The sequence below is a fragment of the Cyrtonyx montezumae genome, unplaced genomic scaffold, assembly GCF_038088225.1.
Source record: "Cyrtonyx montezumae isolate F1298 unplaced genomic scaffold, pur_monq_1.0 scaffold_3, whole genome shotgun sequence".
NCBI lineage: Eukaryota > Metazoa > Chordata > Aves > Galliformes > Odontophoridae > Cyrtonyx > Cyrtonyx montezumae.
In genome coordinates this window covers 55,289,923-55,308,149 of record NW_027072034.1, presented here as the reverse complement: position 1 = coordinate 55,308,149, position 18,227 = coordinate 55,289,923, and the positions used below count along the sequence as shown (strand labels likewise).

The 18,227-nt window shown below is 39.6% G+C and overlaps 1 protein-coding gene across 1 annotated transcript; it reads left to right on the top strand.

Annotated features, from left to right (window-relative positions):
* Positions 1–541: 541 nt before the first annotated feature.
* RRP1B (ribosomal RNA processing 1B) lies at positions 542–17,457 on the top strand. Its single transcript, XM_065741636.1, has 16 exons — positions 542–695; positions 2,432–2,514; positions 3,576–3,633; positions 4,363–4,448; positions 5,521–5,582; positions 6,670–6,799; positions 8,209–8,273; positions 8,792–8,955; positions 9,677–9,771; positions 10,485–10,582; positions 11,009–11,028; positions 11,450–11,575; positions 12,310–13,043; positions 15,016–15,162; positions 15,843–15,909; positions 16,962–17,457. The coding sequence occupies exons 1-16, from the start codon at positions 563–565 to the stop codon at positions 17,150–17,152; spliced, it is 2,259 nt and encodes a 752-aa protein (XP_065597708.1). The 5' UTR covers positions 542–562; the 3' UTR covers positions 17,153–17,457.
* The last annotated feature ends 770 nt before the right edge of the window (positions 17,458–18,227 follow it).

The window sequence follows — 18,227 nt, the reverse complement described above, 5'->3', positions numbered from 1 at the left end:
CCACATGGCGCCAAAGGTGCTCCTCCCTTACTGATTTATCTGTTGGACCAGCTGTGTTAAGCTTATCGCTACCCCTCCTAACAAAATACCAGTGAGGGGCTCTTCCCCTTCAAGGTTTGAAGATTTACATCAAAATCAACCCTTAAGTGTAATCCTCTCTATAAATCAGAGTTTGGAATGTGATGAATATGTATGAACTATACTTTTAAATAGGTATTCTTTCTTTGCGGTGTGTCGTTGGTGGAGCGAGACTCCCCGGCACACCCAGCGCTGCTTGCTTATTGCTTTTCACCTTTTGATTATAATAAAATATTCTAAAAACTCAGATTGGACTCTGAGCGTTTATGACAGGCACGGAAGTGGTCTGTTTATTGTTAATTATGATTACTGCTATTGTTATTACTATTATTATTAATGAGACAGTCTGTATCAAAGCAGTGCGCAGCACCTTCCCCACCCTCACCCGAGATGACGTCAGAGAAAGGCGACGGCGCTGCCGGTGACGTCATCACTGCGCGGCCGAGTGTCGGTGTGACGGCGCGGTGCGGCGCGGTGCGGCGCGATGGCTCCCGCCGCTGTGCAGGCTCCTGAGATCCAGTTCGCGCAGCGGCTAGCCGCCAACGAGAAGCGAATCCGGGACCGCGCTGTGAAGAAGCTGCGGGGTTACATCAGCCTCCGCACCCAGAGGCAGGATGGTACGAGGCAGCGGGACACGTGTGGGGAGGGCCTGCGCTGAGGCCTCTCTGTGGGGATCCGGGCTTGATTCCTTCTCTCTTTTCCTTTTCTTGTTTTAATTTACCCACCTATTTTGCAGTACGTGAGCGTTGAAACGTGTAGTTTTATGCTCTGTTCTGCTGCCTGCTGAGGCGGTGGTCTCAGCTCTCTAAAACTTTCCTCATTAGGAGGATGCACCGGGCCCCTAACAATCACCAGGGCAGAGCAGAGCAGGGAGGGGTAAATCACCTCCATGAACCTGCTCTTTTTAACGTACCCCAGGGCACCACTGGCTTTCTTTTTGGAAATTGCCCTAAATAGATCGAGGGCATGCTTAGGGATTAGTAAGAGCACGTGCTACCCCTCCCAGATACAGCTCATTTTAGTTTTGGAGATTTTCTAAGCTGGATTTGGCATTTTTATATTCAGTATTTCTTATGTCTTTATATTCGGACTCACTGCAAAATGCAGGTTCCTCCAACTTTGTGGAAACAGCCTGCCAGGGGGAGAGGAGTGTCCTAGCAGGGATAAGGGGTTGCATATTGAATTACTCCCTTAAAATATTATATATATATATATATATATATATATATATATATATATATATATATATATATATATAGGGAAACTGTCAGTTTGAGCGAGAACCTTTTGGATGTGAAAATCAACCCTATCATGAAATGCAAATGAGCAGAAAAACAAAGTGACTGATTTCCTTACTTATCAGTAAGCAGGTATGTATCTGTCCAGTGCTTTGCCAGAGATGAGATTCGCACATCAGGTAAGCAAGGTAGAGTCCTTCACTTGAACAAGAAAGAACTTAACTTTTGAATGAGGTACTGGAGTTCCTGCTGACTTAATCTCAGTCACGTTGTCCATATGTAGGCAGAACACAGGCCAGGGACTGTTCTGTATGATCTGTGCTAGAGCTGACTTACCAGCCATGCTGGGGAACCTTTCTGAAGAGCTAGAGCTCACTTGATTTTAGATAAGTTGAATTTCAGAGTAAGTATAGAACTGCTTGATCTCTGAAGTCATTAGAGGTACATGGATGAACTTGGATGTGTATATTATTTTTCAAAAGTGGTCCTTTTGTTTTTCTTATCAGTCCGTTCTTAAAATCTTTGCGTATGGCAAAAGAAGGCAGTGAATGGGATACAGGCACTATAAAGCAATAGCAGGTAGTGAAGAAGGAAAATTGGCTCACCTCTTCTGACAATCACTGACAGCTTGAAAGGAATGCAATGTCTATCTTCTTGTATCTTGCATAAAGACACTGGTAAAAAAACAAACACTATGTCAGTTATATTCAAGGTTTTGCATGTGACATCTCTTTCAAAATTAGATACGATGCCCTCATCTTGGACTTCATGTTAGCAATATGCTGGAGGGAACACTGCTGAGGTGGCAGATAGATATATCAGATTTTCCTTGGCATTTGTCTCTCATCTCTGTGATTGCTTTGAAGTCTTTGTTACTTTGGCACACGATAAAATCTTAAAGGAATGAAATAATTGAACTAATCATTGAACTACCCCAAGTGGCTTTCCCTGTCTCCTTACACTAAGGATCAAAATTTGCTCAAAAGAATATGACAAAAAGAAAGAAAGAAAAGAAGAAACATAGAGGGAATCAGGGAAGAAAGAGAACTGCTTAAAAACATTTTGGTAGAAGAGTGGGGTGTTTCATTTTCATTCACATTTATTCTGTCCCATAGGTGGCTTCAGCCAGGAAGAACTGCTAAAAATATGGAAGGGACTGTTCTATTGTATGTGGATGCAGGATAAACCCTTGCTACAGGTATAGTAACTGTTTTTTTATTTGTCTGAGTGGATCTCTTCTAAAATGTGCTATGAGGACATACTACTTTAGAACAGTGAAAATTACTTCAGTGAGTCTTGCTTGCTTTTCTGTCTTACCCTGACAGTGGCACATTCAGTAGAGATGACAAACTCAGTGATCCTCACCACATGTTTGCAATCACCCTTTCAAAGACAGATGTAACTGTTTACCTTCCAGATGAAGTGGATACTGTTATGAAGTGCATTGATTTGATGGAACTACAGCAGTAACAGCAGGTTGCCCTAACCTGCAACTTCAATATACATTCAACCTTTGGTTCACTGAGTTTGAAAGTTCTTTGATAGTATAAGGAGTTTGGTGGTTTTCCTTTATTACTAACTTTTGCTCCCTCCTCCAATCTACCTGTTGGATTTTTTTTTTTTCATTCAGAGGGTGGTGATGCACTGGAACAGGTTGCCCAGAGGGGTTGTGGATGCCCCATCCCTGGAAGCATTCAAGGCAAGGCTGGATGTAGCTTTGGGCTGCCTGCTCTAGTGCTTGGTGCCCCTGCCCACAACAGGGGAGTTGAAACTAGATGATCTTTGAGCTCCTTTTCAACTCAGGCTATTCTTTTAGTCTGTGATAGGATTTTCAAAAGTTGCCAGTTTTGGAGGAAAAATCTTAGTCACCTCACTTAATTAGGTTTCAAATGACTTGTCTGTTCGCTTGAATATTTGTTTCGTAAATATTATGGAGATATACTTACATTTAAGCTACAAGAGAAGAGTACCCTTAAGAATTTACATCGTGTGTTAGTTCAGATGTGTTGGATTATTCTTCTCCTAATTCAGTCTTGCTGTCAAATGGATGATCTGTGCAGGGCACTGGTGAAACAGGGTTTCATAGCCTTGAATTTTTCCCTTGTAACTAACCTAATCCCAGTGAAAGAATGGCTACAGTACTAAAGCAGTTGTTAAGAGAATATTTTTTTTCTTTATCTTTCTGGCTGTTTTCTCCTTGAATGTGTAGTGAGGAGACCAAGCTCTGAAATATGCTATACTGTGTCTTTTTACTTTTAGGAGGAACTTGCAAATAACATTTCACAACTTATCCATGTGATTCAGAATACAGAGGCTCGTAAGTATTATTTAATCATCTGTCTCTTCTCAAAACGTTCGGTGATTTTTGAACTTCCTTTCACAGTCCATGGGTAGAGACAGCCAGATATGGATCATAACTTTGTGTTTTCTTTTGCTGGTGGTCCAGCTGGTATACATGATTGCATTAAGGGAGGGATCTAGACCTTGGATCGGATACAGTTTATTTCTGGTTGTTGCAGGGGATGGGTTATCCCTCCAGTGTGAGAAAGGTGATGCTTTTGCAAGGTGGGTGGCAAAGAAAACCCCTTACCTTGCTGTTCAGTGTATCTCCTATTCAAACCCAGCCTTGTTTCATGAGCCTTTAAGCACAAAATGCACAAAATCCACTTGAAATGCTGTGCTTGGTCAGTGCCTGAGCTAGCATGAGTGGAAATGAGTGCAGTATTGGTGTTTTGCTCTAACTTGTGCATATATACCAGAAAATGTATGGATACAAAGCTCAGTCTCAGTAACTTTGTTATTTCAACTGTCACTGTAATTGCACTTGTCTTTAGAAGTAGCTGTGTGCCACTTCTTGCCTTGTTCTGAAGTCCAGTGGACTTGTACCTGTCCCAAGGAGATCTGCCTCAGTCCCTGGGCAAATCCCTAGGGAAATGCAGTTCTCCCTCACCTTGAGGTGATTTATTGAGATTTTAGGTTAGCAGAGGAAGCCTTTTTGCCAGACATTCAGCTACAAATCTTTTTCTTTATTATTATTCTTTTACAGAGCACTTGTTCATTCGAACATTTTGGCAAACTATGAGCCGTGAATGGAATGGAATAGACAATCTGCGTCTCGATAAGTACTATATGGTAATATTAACTATATTGTAGCTATTTTTTTTTTTTGCACATGTAAAAGGTGGTGATGTGCTGAAAGGCAGCCTCCAGCACGTGCATTTATGTATGTATTAAGAGAAGATGAGTGACTGTCTTCCTTATTCACTGCAAGACATATTTCATTCAAAGGCTTTTGCTCACCATCACAAATTTAAAAGTCATTCCAGTCTATGTCATGCTGAGAGTTATTTTTTGCTTGCCTTCCTTTCTATCACAGTGATGTTTCTCATAGATTTCCATTGAGAGAACTTCTTGGGAAGAAAGCTGATTTCATGCATAAGTGCTCTCACTGCATATTAATACCGTCTCAGCAGACGCTGCATCAACATCAGTGATTTAGAGCAGGCTGTTGAAAGACTTTTTAATGACTCCATTTAACAAAGCAGTTGTCACTAGAATGCCAACTTTCCAGTACTAAAGCATCCACTGTAATACATTCAGCTATCAGAATTCTTCCTGTGGGGAATGCTATATTGCCACAGATCGTAAAATCACTGAAAGGTCACTCTTAAAGGATCTGCCTTTGCAAAGAACAAAATTAATCGTTTTGTTTCAAATAACGTAATTGCAGGCAGTAATTGTAGGCACATTTATTGTTGTTTTTTGTTTCTCAATGTTAGCAGAAAGAGGGTGTTTCAGTGTTTGAATTGGGTTAATGTGTTTATTTTACACATGTCTATCTTAGGGAAAGGTTCCAGTCAGTTGAATGATTATTGTTATACTCAGTCTTTGTTTCTGTCTCCAGCTTGTTCAAGTTGTAGGGGTTTTTAGATTTTCCATCATTTAATGAAGCAGTCAGGGTGCTGGAGAAAGCTGTACAGTAGAGGTGATCATTGATTTTGCTGGGCTTAAGATATGAAAATATTGTCATTTGAATCTCACTGAATGTTGCTTGACATGATAGACAAATCTGTCAAAATGTTCAGGGGAGGAAGCTTTCCATCTTGTGCTGTGAAGAGCCTTACTAAGAATTCTATTCCTTTTACTGTCACACTAACTCTTATCTGTCTTCCTGAACACCTATAACAGATCTTGTACTTTGCAGCTAATCCGTATGATTCTGAGGCAGTCTTTTGAAGTGCTGAAAAGAAATGACTGGGATGAAAGGTAAGCAGGTATCTGAATGTAATTGCATTTTAGGGAAGTACCCAATTTAGTTCTGTAAAATATATTTTTATTTAATAGATTCTTTTTCTCCACAGGTAGCTTTGTCATGAAGTCTCAGCCCTAAGATTTATTTGCTTTCTATATCAGTTACAATATGTAGTTTAGAAAGGAGGCTTGAAATATGAGACCTCCAAATAAATAATGTAGCTTGCTAGATCTTACTCATCCAGTCAGGAGAACTAGCAGTGAATTATCTTCTGTGGAGAGGTTAGCCTGTGAGTTGGCATCACAGAAAACACAGAAAAGGAATTTTTGTATCTTACCATAACATGTTTCTCATTGGCTGTGTCTTTTTTATTATTATTATTTTTGTTTTCCTCTGTTTAATCATGATGACTTGCCTTTTTGTAAGACAGATCTGGAAGTTACCCATGTTGTATGCAACAGGGAAGCCTGTTTACATCCATAGTTTTGTTTGTTTCTCCCATATGTCATAAAATGCAAGTAACTGCAGTTATCTTGCTCTATGTAAAGCTCTTCTGTCACCTGTAAGCTTGTTCTGCATTTAAGCTGTTGATGATCTTTGATGTCTTGATTTAAAGTGTTAGATAGCCTAGTGTTATGTTAATACTTTCACTCTCTTACCTTCTGGAGTGTAGCTCCATGCAGGAAATGCATGGAAACAGGAAATGGGAATATAAAGAAAATAGGAATGTACCTGTCAGCCCCTCTGTTTTACCTTAAGTTTGCATTTGGTAAATGCCCGTGTGTCATTGTTTTGCTCTAAGAGATGATGAGTAGTATGCTTTAATAAAGACAAAGTCTCTGTAAGTTCCACTTGTTGTAGCAAACTGTGCTGAGTGGACTGTATGATGTGACAAAATAATCTAGACTGCAAGAAGTTCTAACTGTAGGTGGATTTTTTGTAATTGTTTTTTAAGATATGAAAATCTATTATAGAATTTGTTTCCTGTGTTGAAGACCCACCTTAAGAACTGATAAACTTTAAGCAACTGGAGTCTCTTTTCAAAGCAAAGAAAACCTGAGTAGTGGATTATTAATGTCTTGCACTTTTTTTTCCCTGTAGCCTACGTGAACTGCTACTGCAGCTACTAATGGAAGAAGTCATGGACCCAGACAGCAATGCTCCTAAAGGGATAAAGTTCCATTTCATTGATATTTATCTGCAAGAATTGGCTAAAGTTGGTGCAAAGGAGGTTAGAAAATGCATTGTATTTCTGATTAATGTCAGTATAGCATGCAGAACCTTAGAAGGAATACATTTTTGTACATTATGTATGTTTAATAGTTTTGGATGTAGCATAGCAATAGTGAAAAAGCATGAAGAAAGTGACTTATTACAATTCATGCTTTTACTTTCTTCATGTCTTAGTTTAGAAAGTGAGAATATAGTAGTTTTTTTAGGTTCTTGAGTACGGTATGTATACTGTTCCCAATTCAGGTTGGAAGTAGCAGTGGAAGAGTTCTACCATTCCGATTTGTTTGTTTCTCATAAAGGACTTAAATTATTTTTCCCTGCACGAACACATTTGGCAATCTTTGCTTTTGCAATAGCTGACATGCAGCCTGCTCTTGGCTGATGGTATAATACACAGAGGAAGAAAGTAAACTGCCAAAGGTACCTGTTATTTTTTTTATTGTTGGCTTCAGACTTGTGCAGTGAGCAAGTTATCCTTTACATTCAGTTGCTTGTTTTGATGACGATATACATCTTTATTTGCCGTGGATTGCTGTCTCTTTCTGAAGTTGTCTTCAATTTTGGTAGATGCTGACCTTCCAAATGGCATTTTTCTAGTTACTCCACTAGGGTGAGCTGCCTGCTGCCCCATCCTTAGCTCTAGGTTTCTGCACATTTTTCTCTGTGTTTCTTTAATCTGATACTTACCATAGCAATGGAAGAAACTGTTAGCAGCTTTCCATTTGTATTCTCTGCAGCCAGTGTTGCATACAGTCCTGCCTGCAACTTCTGTTGTTGCAGATTGTGACATGTGAGAGACAGGTCTGCACTTGGAGCCTAAATAATATTTGTAGCTCCGTAATGACAGAACTCTCATTCTGTGGCTGAGCCCTACTCACAATGATCATGGGGATTTGGTCTTGAAAACTGTTTGAAATGACAGGTGGTGCTTATAAATTGAGTTTAAGGAAGTGGTACTGCAGTACTACTGTATTTTACTAGTACTTTAATAGCATTATGGTGAACTGGTGTTGTATAGGCTGACAAGTTAAAAGAAACCCAGATCTTATTTGTGTTGCAGACATTCTTTGTGAATGAGCACCAAACTACCTAAGGTTTCTCCGTCTCATTTTTCCATTTCTGAAATATGATGCCTCACTCATTATATTTTTCTCCTCAGTAAGTTAAAATTCACAAAGCAGTTAGTGTTTTTACAGTGCTTCCAAAGAATATTTCGAAGTTGGTGGTAGCAGTGGTAGCAAAAAGTCGCTGTATATTCCTGTCAGTGGAACTAGAGAGCATGCTGAGACATTGGCAGAATCACCTTTAAGATGTTGTGTCACACACAAACAAACACCAAATATTCAAGGAATTTGAATGCACATATGTTTACTGTGCTAATTACTTTTTTTCTTTCAAATCATACAGCTCACAGCAGAACAGAATCTCAAGTTCATTGAACCTTTCTGCAATTTTGTTGCCAAATCGAAGGAGTAAGTTTAATGAAAGGATAAATATTTCTTAAAAATTCAAATGTTCTACATTACCTCACCATATCTGAATAAACTGATTAAAGAAGAGCCGTGGTGTAACTTGAGAGTGTAGAGAAAGGAGGATATTTTACTGTGTGCAAAATCACTTGAGGATAACTTATGTTTATAAAATTTATAAGTAGTCTTTGTGGATATATAAAAAAACATGACAACCTCTGTTGGCTGGTTTTGTTTTTAACACAAGTAGAACAGTTGAGTAGGTTGGACTCTGTTTCTGCATTGTAATGTAAAGCAGCATGTAAACATTGTGAAGTTTAAGAAGGGAATGTTAGCATAACACCTACTCAACCATGATTGCTTGGATGTTAAGGACTGCTTTTTAGAAGTTAATAGGGTGTGGAGCTAGTTGCTTTTCCACTTTCTTCCTTATTACCCATTTTCCTTGTGTCCCCCAGATTTCCACAGAAGACAGAATGCTTCTGATTCTCAACTCTCATTCTTGCTCTCTTCTGACACAGTCCTTCTGTGATGCACGCTGTAGCCAGTGGTGTCTTTGAGATCATTGTGGATCAGTCCCCATATGCCATTGAAGACCTAATGAAAGAGCTGGAAAACAGCAGTGATGGGGAAGATGTGTCTGAAGACGATGAGCAGGGAAAGAAAGAGGTGCTTAAAACCAGAGGTGAGGACAAAGTTATGAGAATCCTTAGTAATAGTAAAATTTTAAAATTCTGTTTGTTAAGAATACAATTCTGCCCTGAACCATACAGACCTCCCAGAGAGGTTCTGGGTGCCTCATCCTTGGAGGCATTCAAAGCAAGGCTGGATGTGGCCCTGGGCAGCCTGCTCTAGTGCTTGGTGACTCTACTCATGGCAGGGGGGTTGGAATTAGATGACCTTAGAGATCCTTTTCAACCCAGGCTGTTCTACGATGCTATGTTCAAGTGATGTGAAAGTGATTGTATCTTTCCTCTTTTCCCTTCGGATGTGCTTAAATAAAGTGATTCCACAAGAACATGTGACAGAAATTGGTGGTCTCTGTAAAACCAGACAATACCAGCTTTCTGCAGCAGTGCTAGATAATGCAGCCTGGTCTTTGGCTCTTGGGTATTCAGAACTTTTTTAAAGAAGATGTGGTTTTGGCATTCTGTGGGAGCTTAAAACAAATATGAAAAAAAAAAAAAGTAGAGCAGGATACTTTTTGTTCTAGGTATGTTTGGGTTCTCAAATAATGCCATGGTTATGTATTGCATAACGGTAACCTAAAGTAGTTAAAGCAGGACAGACTCACAAGGTGGTATGAAGAAAAATGCAGCTGATCTTCTGTTATATGAGTGTGGTCTGTGTCTGTTTTTACAAACTAAGCAGTAACATTCAGTGTGTTTTGTTTTTTTTTAATGCAGCAAATAGACATCTGTCAGGAAAATCAGCACAGAGCGCTGAAAAAACAGAGGATGTTTATGAAAACACTGATGATAGTATCGGGCCTGTTCTTCAGGTTTGTGCCTTGCTTCCTTTGGTAGTAGTGCCCCTTCTGTTTTCTTTCTTGTTGTTATTTTTTTTTTTCCAAGATTCACAGAAATAAAAAGTGTGAAATCAGATAAACATGTTACAGAATTTCAGTCTTCTTCCCTGATTCCTTCTTTCTCCTCTACCGTACCTTTCTTTTGTTCTTCCTTTCCTATTTGAAAAGTTCAGAATTGTGTGGTGAAAGCCAAATCACTGTGGATGGTCAAGAAGTCACCGTAAGTTTTATTGACAATAAGAGCAAAAGTAAGAGAGTAACATGTTGCAACTTGTATTTTCTAGGCTTACTTCCAGTGCAGTGTAGTGCTTTTGAAGGATGCACCGATCACGTGCACATTCAGGCAGATAGTCCTCGCGTGTCTGTGGCTTTTAAGCAAGAATTATAACATGGCATACTTTAAATCTGGTACTTCGGGAGTTTTGAAGTTGGCTGACTTTTCCCATCAATAGGAATTAAGGCTAGAAATGTTTCAGGAAATGATACTGAGTTCAACCACCTGTGAAAGTGAGTAGAAATGTGTGAAGAGGGTGTACATTTCAACAGAAAATTACTTTGGATTTAAAGGAAGTCAGTGTTTAAAGGGTGTGTATGGTTCTTGAATTGTTGTTAACATTAATCTCATTGGGTTATCTTGCATGATAAGAGTTTACTAAGAAAAGCCATATTGTGCTTTCCTCCAACAGTTTGATTATAAGGCTGTTGCTGACAAACTCTTTGAATTGGCAAGCAAGAAAAATACACCTGCCCTTAACAGAAAGCGTCTGTACAAGCTGGTCAAAAAGTGAGTTCTGTTGAAATACACCTTTCATGTGCTACTTGGTCCTAAATTACTTCTTCACTTTCCCCTCATCCTTGTTCTTGTGACAGTGTCAAAAAGGAAGGCTTTCCTGGGAAATGCCTGAAGCCTGTGCTGCTGTTCCTCATTGGCAGCTGTGATCTGTATAATGGGTGGCTTTGTCCTGCAGAATGTCACATTAGATAAAACAACACAAATTATTGTTACAGGAGTGTTAAATTCCTCTTTTCTCAAGACTTTTGGTTTTCTCAGATCTCTTATGGAGCAAGCATTTTGTAATTTCCTTTGTAAAATCATTTATATTTCAACAAAGCTGTAAGTACAGTGACACTATGCTACCTGTGCTACAGTTAGTACCAGATCAGTAATACTGATTTGTTTTTCATTCTCTTCCTTCCTTCTTATCTACAGGTTCCAGGATTTAGCAGAAGGTAAGGATTGAGCAGCATACAGAGAGAATTTCTTTCCGTCAAAGGATATATAATGATCCCCATGCAACGTGTACTGTGAATCTTTTTTTTTTATTTTTTCTACTTTATTTTTAAGATGCTTTTCAAGGATAGTGTAGTGTTGTGGGCTTTTTTCCTTTGACTTCATTAAGATAAATGGCATGCTTCTGGTGAGATTGCCAAATCCCCTTCACAATTTCACCAATCCTGTCATTTGTCCTTAAATTAAAGAATATTATTTTTACTCAATCAAGTAGGAATCACTGATCACAGGTAGGATTTTCTTTGGGGTTGAATGGGTAACAATGAGTTGATCTCCTTTCTTTGGAAGTTATGCTGTATATGAACAGCAACATAGAAAACACCAGTGGTTTTCAGATACCCTACCCTTTCCCCTCAACAGGAATCTTCCCCCAAGATTTTCCTGAAGATGTTTCTACAGATGAAGATGACGATACATTCAGCAGAGGAAGGCGAAAGAAAAAAGCTGTCAAACCTTCAGAGAAAAACAGTTTGGAAAAAGTAAAAGGTAAGACAAGATGGACCTTTCTAAGACAGATGATCTATAATCATTTGTCCAATAAGGCAAAGTATCAGATACTGCAATTCTGAAGAAGGCATAAACTGTTGTTTGGAATGCACTGATTTGTATTTCAGTGAAAGTTAAACATGAAACTGAGGTCTGTTTGATAGTGATGGGGATTCTGTTACTCAGCTTTTGAGGTGAAGATTGCCTCAGTTTTGATCAAAAGCAGAACTGAAAGCAGTTGTTTGCATTACTCCATTGAGCAGTTCACTTACTCAGAAACATGTCAGTATCCTTGAAAAAAGGTAACAGAATATAGAGGTTTGGTGGAGCTTCTGGATAGGTGAAGTAAGCTCCTAAGAAGCAGGTGTAAGCATCTGTAGCAGCATGTCTAACACTGACGTGGCCAAAGCTGAATTATACCAAAAATATCTCACTAAATTACTGAACCCAAGTTGCTCTTCTGTTGGGATTAATATATACATAATAACTCTTTCTAACGTTGTTTCTATACAGAATGTTGTTACCACTTAGCTGTTAGCTGTGACAAGGCAAGATCAGCAAAATATTAATTAGGCTAGGAGTTCGATGAATGTGGTATCCTGAGCAGTTCTAATAATAAAACAAGAAAGTGTTCTGTCTATTAGGAGGGAAAAAAAAAGAACTAAATAGAACTTAGTTGTTGTAAGTACCTTTTTGATTCACATCTGTGTTGTGTTGCGTTGCTTTTGGGGTAGGCTCAGGGAAGGATGAACAAGAGACATCAAGTTCAAAGGAAACATCTGTTCCACAGAAGAGGAGGAAAAAAAGGAAGATAAGGGATAGCCCAAATGGTGATGCTGGAACAGCTGATGAAAATTCTGAAGAGGGAGTAGCTGAAACATCCAGATCTATTATATTTAACCAGGGAAAGGTGCCAGAAAATAATAAGATGAAGAAGAAACTGCTAGTAAATGAGACAAATGAGACCAGAAATGTAGTAAGTGAAACCAGAGATAAGCACAGCATCTCTGCACACAGCAGTCAGACTGACACAGAACAGAGTAAGAAGATTCAATCAAAGAAAATGAATCCAGAAGTGCAAAATGTTCTTGTAAAGCTAGAGTGTCAGAATGGTCCAGCTAATGCCAGCAAGGCAGAGGAGGTGTACCCGTCTGTCACACCATTAATTCCCAAGGCTGGGAAAAAGAAACAAAAAGCAGGGTCTGCCTTGTTCAATGGGGAGACCATTTTGCAGCAGACAGACTTGAAGTCCAGCAAGGAGGGCTCACTGTCAAGACATGTGGATTCTGAAGCTGAACCCTTCAGGAAGGTGAAATTGAAGAAAAAGACAAAGCCCGTTGCTTTGGAAGAGATGGAGGTCTCCAACCAGAAAGCAACCTTGAAGAAGAAGAGAAAAGTTAAAGAGGTCCTAAATTCTGTTGAAGCTAATGGAATTGTGGAGACTGCGTGCAAGAAAAGCAGAAAGGAGGTATGTAGGTCTATTTTTCATTTTTTTCCTTCTCTTTTGCCCCCTTCACAAACTTCCAGGCTTGGTTTTTTTTTTGTTTTTTTTTTTTTTTTTACTTCTGGCCTGTACAGTTAGCAAGAGGACCCATTTCCCAAAAATCCTCCCACCTCTGCTACACTCTTACACGGTACACAGTAACATTAGAGCTTGTGCCAGCTACCCCTATGAAAGCAGTGAGGCCATGTCCAAAACTGGCAGTGAGGGCAGACTTCAGCAATTTGAGTGTCCAAAGTATTTTGCACTGTGTATTTCTGGAGGCACTGTTAAGAGAGACTACAAGGGTTCTTCTGTCCCCTGCCACTGAAATCCTTTTGACCATTCATTTTCTGTCTGTACATTCACCCTTAAGCATTTATGGGTTCAACTGTATTATTCGAAGTCTTCATGACATTCCTACTTTAGAGGATAGAAAATTCACAAAACATAAATTTGGTATACAAAACAACTCGGTCTTCCTCTGCTTAACAAGTGCATGTTGCTAGCCTGTTAGCTCACTTCTGTTTGACTTAAATAACTGACCATGTGCTATTTTTTAAACAGACAAGAAGATTTATACATGATATAAACACTCAGACCTCCAAGTCAGGAGAAATACGTTTTGAAACATTACTGAAAATGATGTTAGCGTAGTTTCAGCATTTCCTATTTTTTTATGATAAAAAACTGAGAGGGAAAGAACCAAAACGTTTCTTAACGCAGTAAGTAAACTGTTTTTTTCACTGCAGAGCAGGGTAAAGCTAAAATGTGAACTCATGGAGAAATTAGGCTTTGCCATTATTTTTATTTCATCATTAAAGAAATGTTATTGCCTAATTTTAACTAGGTAAGCAAGGCACAACTAGGTAATGTTGGTCTCTTGCCCAGGAATTACCAAGGGCATATTTTGGATCTTACTTTCACAGGATAGTATACCCACCTGTGGAATGATCTTCAAATATTGAAAGGGAAAAGGAGAAAAAATGAACATGTTCAGTGTTATTCAATGGTTATCTTCAGAACTCAGGAAGCTAGAAGAGTTCTGCTTTGTTTTAAAGCGAATTAACAGAAGCTGTATCGCCATGGATACTTTCCACAGCATGGCTACAAATTGTTCTAGGAGTTTCACATCTGTAGGTTGCTCTAAAGTGCAGATGAGCTTCACAGTAGTCCACAGGCATCTGATGCCTAAGGACAACATGTTGAGAATCTCTGAAGGGAGTGCATTTCATTAGCAGCATTGCTATTAGAGATCCTGATAATTGCCTTGGATTGAAAGAGAGAGCTTTCATAGACCCATAGAATGGCTTGGATTGGGAGAGACCTTAAAGATCATATAATCATTAAGGCTGGAAAAAAACACTAAGATCATCTAATCCAACTGTCCACCTACCACCAATATTGCCTGCTAAACCATGTCACTAAGTACTACATCTACCCTTAAACACCTCCCTGGGCAGCCTGTTCCAATGCCTCTCAACTCTTTCATAAAGGAGTTTTTCCTAATATCCAACATGAACCTCCTCTGGTGCAACTTGAGACCGTTCCCTCTTGTCCTATCACTATTACATGGGTGAAAAGGCAGACCCTCACCTCAACACAATCTCCTTTCAGGTGGTGGTAGGGAGCAATAAGGTCTCCCCTAAGCCTCCTCTTCTCTGGACTGAACAATCCCACTTCCCTCAGCTCCCCATCTTGTGCTCCAGACCCCTCACAGCTTCGTTGTCCTTCTCTGGAAACACTCCAGGCCTTGACATCTTTCTTGTAGTGAGGGGCCCAAAACTGAACACAGTATGAACACAGGTGATTGGTTCATCTAAGTACCAGCTATCTCTCTCAGAGCTTTGGCAACATTTACAGAACTGTGTGTGGTAAGCTCTAAGCACTGATCATTTTACTAGGTGTAGATTAGCTACGGCACTTCTGTACTGAGGACTATTCCGTTCTGTTTTTGTAGGAAAGCAGCACTGCTCTATTGCCATTAAAGAAAAAGAAAGCAAAACAAGGAAATGATTTCATAAAATTTGAAAAATCAACTGTACCAAAGGCATTGCTCTTCAGGAAGGCCAGAAGTACCATCTCTTCCACCAGAGCCTCCATTCAGGTAATGTGATTTCACCAGTGGGAGCTAAATCTTGCCACAGGTCTCTTCCTGAAACACATGCCCAAACCAAGCACATATCTTCACTCGTGCTGTCTTTTCCTGTCTGTGTTCATCTCCTAACACAGGCAAGTAAAACTGGAAATACTATCACATTTCCTTGTGGACAGATCTACAGTTAGCTCCAGAAATTCAGAAAACAAGTTGTAGGCATTTTCAAAGTCTCCTTCGTTCTGCACTGATTTTAAAAATGCCTTTCTCCTGAAAGGATTCCATTCTCATCCTGCTCATTTCACGTTAGAACAAAAGCATTAACTGATTTTCAGTCTTTTAAGGGACTCTGAGCCTCCATTCCTTCCCGCTCGCAGTGGCTGGTAGCAGTACCAGACTTCAAAAGCCTGCCCTCTGTTTAATTCACAAATACCTTTTTGTTTGATGTCAAATTATGTAATGATCTTAGAGCATGTCATTTACTCTACAAATGCAATACTTCTGTTTTTGGCTAGAAAACCAGTGCTGTCTTAGCAGAGATCATTATGTCAGTGCTGGATGAGTGGAGGGGTTCTAAATTAAGTGAGGGAAGTAGGCTGCTTTGCATCAGTTTTAATGGGATGCGGGTAAAAGAACTCATACTATTGCTTCAGAAGTCTTATTTTGTTTTCTGTCTTTATTTTGCTTCATAGTTGAATAAACTGCAATCATCCAGCTCCAAAAAAGTCACCTTTGGTTTGAATAAAAACATGACTGCTGGTGAGTCTGATATATCTGTGTGACATTCACATGTCGCTGAAGAAGGGGGAAGCTGTATACATTTGCACTCCGACACTCTTGTTCTCTCTTTCAAGCAGGATTAGTCTGATCTCTTCTTGTTTCAGTATTTCTTAACAGTTCATTAACTAGTTTATGAGTTCCTAACCAGAGGAGAAGGTGAAGTTGAGGGCGTTCAGCCCGGTGGCTGGACTTGCATGGTTCTGTGGTGCTGCTTTGTTGGCTTGCAGATGGAGCCTTACAGATTGAGAAGTGTGTAGTAGTGGCCATCTCTCCTTCCTGAGCCTCCTGTTACGCAGGGTGCCTTTCGAGGAAGCACGCACTCTTTGTATTCTTCATTGCTGGTTCTGTTTCTCAGGATAAAGGTGTTGATGTTCTGATGAGGTCAGGCTGTGTTACAGCAGAATTTCACTTTTATTTTGCCTACCTATGTTGTATTATAGTAATGAGTAGATAAATACCAGTCCCTCTCTGCATCCCACCTGTAAGCAGACAGTATTTTCCATGTTAAAACTTCTGTGCTTGGAGGAAAGCATTTACCTACTGTGTGTATTCATTTAACTAGATTTGTTACTTTGAGGTATGCTGTAGGCCAAGTTCAAATGGAGAATAGTGGGATTTGATGTATGCATCTATGTTAATGTAACAGCTGCACAAAGAGAGCAAAAATGCTTATCTACTAGCAGAAGTGATAACTGGGAATCTCTAGAGGAATGCTGATTAACAGAGACACTTCTCAGCCATCACAATCTTATAAAAGGAAGCGCAGTGTCGGGATACATAAACACTTGTTTCTGAGGGACAGACTTAGTCTTTGGTGGCCTGTGAAACTGCAGGGAATGGATTCTTCATAGCCTTTCTGGGGGTTGTGACAAACCCCATTCTCAAAGAGAAACAGCTGAGAAATACATTTCACCACCATCTCTGATGGACTTGAGGATCTAAGGCAGATTTCCATGGCTGGACAATTCTACGGTTGATTGATGAGTCCAGGAGTTGCATTTCTTTTAATTCACTTACTTGTTTTTCAACAGAATTTAAAAAGACTGACAAAAGTATCTTGGTGAGCCCAGAAGGACCCTCTCGTGTAGCTTTCAATCCTGCACAGAAACCCCGTCACGGAGTGCTGAAGTCACCTGCAGGTACCCCAGAAGGAGAGCCTAAACCGAAGAAACCACTTACTGCACAAGCTAAGAAGAAAGCAACTGCTGTGAGTTTCTTTTAAACCAATAGCAGAGGCCTACTTTTGTACAGGACATTTTGCTAAAATAGAACATTCTCTGGAGGTATTTTGGACTTCTTTATTTTTTTAAGTTAATATGAATTGTATATACAGGATTCTGATTGTGACCTGAGACATCGCTATTTGAACAGCACGTCAGCTGTATCTTGAAATATTTGTTTTGCTTATTAACCGAAAGGAAATAAAATCCAATCTCTACTCAGGTATAGTGTACAAAAATATGGGCACCGTCCGTGTAATTCCCAATAGACTGTTTTCATTTTAATTAAAGAATGGTGAGGGTTGCATTCTTCTAGGATTTTTCTTTTGAGACAGTTTAAGAAAACTTTCACTTCATGTCATTCAGTTCTTTTTAACAGGTCAGGGCTTCAAAGGAAAAAAACAACAAATTTTAACTCCAGTGGTTATCTGTGTATTTTAAAGCCTTGCCCTGTCATAGGCATCTTGTTTCTTCTTCTTCTGCAACTAACAGTTACCTCATGTTTCTGCTTAATACGAGCTGGACTTGGATAGCTTTACCCAACTAAGAAAGCTTTTCCAGGAATTATAGGTGTGTGGCTGCTCAGCTGATCGCTGATACGATAAACCTTCACAGTGGATTTTCTGCTGAGTTGAGAGTGCTCACTGCATTACTTTTGGTAATATACAAGTGCCAAAGCTGACTTACACTTACCATATGGTAAGCTGACCTCTTCTTTACAGTAATTTGCATGCTCTCACATGGGAGAAATCTTTGATAATTCCAGCTGGTCTCCCAACCCCACTGCTGACTTTCCTGGAGGTCTCACAGGGAGCCTAGATTTCTTCTTTAGCAGCTGATATCACCACATTTTACCAGAACAGATCTCATTCAGTGAATGAACCACTGGTTATAGTAAAGCTAAATCAGTGTCACATGTTGCTGGTTAGGATATGCCTTTCAAATCCTTGGTGCCTCTCAACACAGGGTAAAACCTGACAGTCCACATAGTTTGGTTTTGGCTTCTGATGTAGAACCAGAAGAGTTCTTTCTGCAGTGTTTCTTTGCATTGCTTATACTTGGATTTTTTTTTTTTTT

What these genes read in the sequence shown, in the direction of transcription:
- RRP1B (XM_065741636.1), top strand. Translation starts at nt 563, where the DNA reads ATGGCTCCCGCCGCTGTGCAGGCTCCTGAGATCCAGTTCGCGCAGCGG. An exon ending in AGAAATGACTGGGATGAAAG is followed by an intron (nt 5,583 to 6,669) that starts GTAAGCAGGTAT and finishes TTTTCCCTGTAG; the next exon opens with CCTACGTGAACTGCTACTGC. An exon ending in TTTGTTGCCAAATCGAAGGA is followed by an intron (nt 8,274 to 8,791) that starts GTAAGTTTAATG and finishes CTTCTGACACAG; the next exon opens with TCCTTCTGTGATGCACGCTG.